At 39.0% G+C, this 3,848-nt stretch overlaps 1 protein-coding gene across 2 annotated transcripts in view; it reads right to left on the bottom strand.

Annotated features, from left to right (window-relative positions):
• The window catches only part of LOC111656062 (uncharacterized), a 15,424-nt gene extending 13,135 nt beyond the window's left edge, over nucleotides 1–2,289 (bottom strand). The window contains exons 1-2 of one of the 2 annotated variants that reach the window (XM_087174350.1): nucleotides 2,193–2,289; nucleotides 1,731–1,833 (exon numbers count right to left, since the gene is read on the bottom strand). In XM_087174350.1, coding sequence (XP_087030476.1) covers nucleotides 1,731–1,819 — 89 coding nt within the window. In that variant the 5' untranslated portion in view covers nucleotides 1,820–1,833; nucleotides 2,193–2,289. Of the gene's footprint in view, nucleotides 1–1,730; nucleotides 1,837–2,192 lie in introns of both variants that reach the window. The other variant, XM_087174349.1, reaches the window with a different exon arrangement.
• Between the last annotated feature and the right edge of the window lie 1,559 nt (nucleotides 2,290–3,848).

Raw genomic sequence — 3,848 nt, forward strand, 5'->3', positions numbered from 1 at the left:
ATGATGGAGGGATGTGACATTGTTTTATATCAGAGTCTTTTATATCAAGACATTTCTCAAAACCAGAATATGATCAGGGTGACTTTTGAACACTGGAAATAAATCATGTACTCATCCTGGCAGTAGCCCCCGTGGCACTCAAAATTTCCCTGGAATTTTCTAGATATTATTGGTGTTGCTATCATTGCTGAGCATTACTATTATTTTCACTATAATGATCAACAAACAACAATATGATGTGGCATTCGACACGATGCTGCACAATGTGCAGCGGGCACTGGCAGGTGCCCATTGTTTCTGAGGCCAGATCCAAAGCTGCCTTCATCACCAGTGGGGGCTTGTGGCAGTTTAAGATCCTCCCATTCAGTCTCTGCAATGCTCCTGCCACATTTGACAGACTGAACGACAAGGCACTTGGTGACATTCCACACAAAGTGTGTGTTGTGTATCTTGACAACCATGACCAATCCTTGTCCAACTTTGTCAATCTTGCTCTGAACTACTACGGCAAAAGAACGCTGAAATCATGAAGAGTGTGATTCCTGGATGTAAAAAACATTATGGTCACTACACATACACAGAATAAGGTCACTTTCACTGTTTTCCTTCAAAAAACTCACTGTGCTGCGTCAGTAGACTGTTAGCCTGTTAGCCTTTAGACTGTGGATACTACTCCTGGTTCCTGCTGCCTGGTGACTCTGGAGAGGCTCGCTGTTGCCGTTTAGTTTAGTTACACAACTTTAGTACCTGTTAGTGTTAACAAGGTTGTGTCTGATTTCTGCTACTGTCATGATACAACATAAATATGAGCTGGTAAAGTTTTGTTTATCTACTGTAAAGGTAAAAGTAAGTACAGCTATCACTGTAAGTTATGTTTGATTTCAAAAGTTATCAGCTATATGTAGCTTCTGCTTCATATTTTGGGATGTTAATGACGCAGAAGCATTTATTGATGTTTGATCGATGAAGAAAGAAGAGATAACACAACAACTTAACACTGTGTATGCCATCCAAATCTGAAGGAATCTTTCCTGATGACCACATTTAACAATACAACTATGTCATACTTACTACATGACCAAATAAGGTTATTCCTTACCATCCTTATCCTATCACATCCACACAAGTGTGAAGATTCTGTTTGGTACCTAATCCTAAACATTAACTCTTGGTGTTTTCCAGTAAAACAGCTGAACCTGAATCTACCTTTGCATTAACTTAGACCATCACCATGCAAAGACCTATGTGAACCAATCAAGTATGAGCAATCACATATTCTTGGAACAGTAGATGGCAGTTACATAAAGTAGTATTTCTGCTGTTGACTTTGTGATCATGGCAACAAAATACAAAATGTTTTGCTTTTAAACATGTGAATACTTCCTCATACTATTTCAAAATGTTTTTTGTCTGATCAACATTTAAACTCATGGACCTGTTACTCAAACTGAACATGCTGGACCAGATTCCATTGTCTTACCTGTACCTGACAAAACACACCCATGCAAAACCTTAACCTTTTTTAGACACAGGATTGGTCTAAGCTGAACTTTTCTGACTAGTCTGAATTATGCAAACACATTACTGGTACATTTATCATTATGAAGGTAAATATGACAGTTTATCTTAATAGAGATTTTAGGTATATTTTATCGATTTGTTAAAATTTACATTGAATAATAAAATCCTTTCTAACATGGAGAAGAGTCATGGAGAGATCCTCATCTCACCTCTGAGCTCTGGTGTGGCTTTCACGTTCTCCCCATAGAGTGGTTTTAAAGGGAGGGAATCCCCGCTCTCTGTTTCCATACCAATTCATAGTAGAGCCCCCACCTGCTGGGAGAGCAAAAACATTAATCACCCAAATGTCAAACACAGAGCTCTGACTGGAGGAAACCTATCAAGCTTTGGGACAGGTCATTCACCTCAGTACTAAATACTCATATGACAGTTTCCATGGTATAGTAGAAAAAGGAGCTTCTAGTCTTTTGGATTGTTTAAAGACTATAGTATTACACTTCATGTTGCCTTTTCTTTGGCTTTCTTTGAGAGATGAGATAATTTTCACTTCCATCTGACTGACTTTGAAAAGCTGTTCAACATTTGAAATGTTCCTCTTTTTCCAAGTCTACTGTAACAAGTCAGAGCATGCTGTGGCTGTTTGTCCAATAATCCTAAATAAATCATGTTACCTTGCCAGATGCTGCTGAATTCACATCCACATCAGCTCCCAGAGACTTTCGACCCTTATCTGTAGAGGAAGAGAGCTGAAACTGTCCTTTCAATCTCTGATCAGCACATCAACTGAGAACTATTTGCATATTGTCTCCTGAAACAAACAAGTGACAGAAAAGTTCAACTGATAACAACTTAACACACCTTTTTGTTGAGTAGGTGTGTACAATGACTGGTGTGGTATTTTGGCACAACTTCAGTTTTCACTTTAGTTGGTTTCTACAGTGAAGGCTGACTCAAAGGAAACAAGTATTCAAAACAGCCTCTGCTGTCCTGCTCAACGCCCTTTAACATAAAAAAGACAAGAAACCAAGAAAACTGCAATAGATAAAAAGCACTAGACATTTGAATTAGTGAAAGATCAACTACAACCTGCTGTTAAATGTGTAAATGTAAATACAATCTTTAAAAAGTGGCAAAAGTTTCTACAATATTCTACAATAAACAACCATGAAAACCATGAACCTAGATATTTTCTCAAAACATTCTCTGTGATTTTACAGTTTAACTTAGGCGTATTACAAAACTTCAATAAAACATAAAAACATACAAATAAACCAACATCGACAATTCAACAGCATGTAGATTTATGAATCGTCAGACACTAGAGCTTTCCAAATAAAACTCAGCGCTGCTGTAAACTCACATCATCCAGCCAGAAACAAAGCAGAAAAGTCATTGTGGAAAAATTACAGAAAGCAAACTTACTACAAACTACTGGTAGTCGAGGCTGATAACACCCAATCAGGAAGCATACCGTGGGTGTGACTTCATTGTTTCCAATGGTCTACATTTTCGCCAGTCCAGACTACAACGCATCCCTGGAGTTTTCAAACTGAAACAGGGCCAGCAGCATTTCCAAGACGGTCCGTTTTCAGTGCTGGGAAACTCCGGGAAAGTGTGGACGGGAGGCCAAAATGTAGCTAAAGGGATGCGATTTAAAACAAAAACGTAGTAGTGTGGACGTAGCCACAGTCCAAAGTGAGGAGAGAAAGCTTTGTGACAGGTGAGCTGCTTCCTGGAATGGCTCTACCTACAACTGAAGCACACGTGAGGTTTTTTTTTTTCTTTACTGATACAAAAGTTCAAACAGGCCTCTGTGCAACATGGTATAAGTTTATTACAAGATAAATAAAGTGTCTCACTAAAGTGTGAGGATGGGGAATGGATTCTTTTCTTCATAGACCTGCTCAGGACAGTAGAGAGCAGTTCAGGGCTCAGATTGCAGTAAGTGGACCTCAGACTGTTTGAAATGGTTTTCTCCAGTTTCTGACTGACCTTCACAGTGACGTATTTTTTTGGTTGGAGAAATGGTTGAATTGACATCCAAAAACATACATTTAAATGAATAATATCATTCAAGTATGAAAACTAGTCAACAACTCTGACTTACATGTAAAGGCCGTGCACACAGTCGTCTAGGTAATTAACTAGCTGTAAAACCAGCCTTACGCTGAGCTCTCTCCGGACGGGTGAGCTCACACACCCTACAGAGGAAACTCATTCAATTGCTTGTATCTACCACCTCATCCTTTTGGTCATTACCATGAGGATTGGAACGTATATAAACTGGTAAATTGAGAGCTTTGCCTTCCAGCAGCGGTCTGGTACAA

The sequence above is a fragment of the Seriola lalandi genome, unplaced genomic scaffold, assembly GCF_002814215.2.
Source record: "Seriola lalandi dorsalis isolate HSWRI2012SDOR001 ecotype SW California unplaced genomic scaffold, Sedor1 jcf7180002054342, whole genome shotgun sequence".
Taxonomy (NCBI): Eukaryota; Metazoa; Chordata; class Actinopteri; order Carangiformes; family Carangidae; genus Seriola; species Seriola lalandi.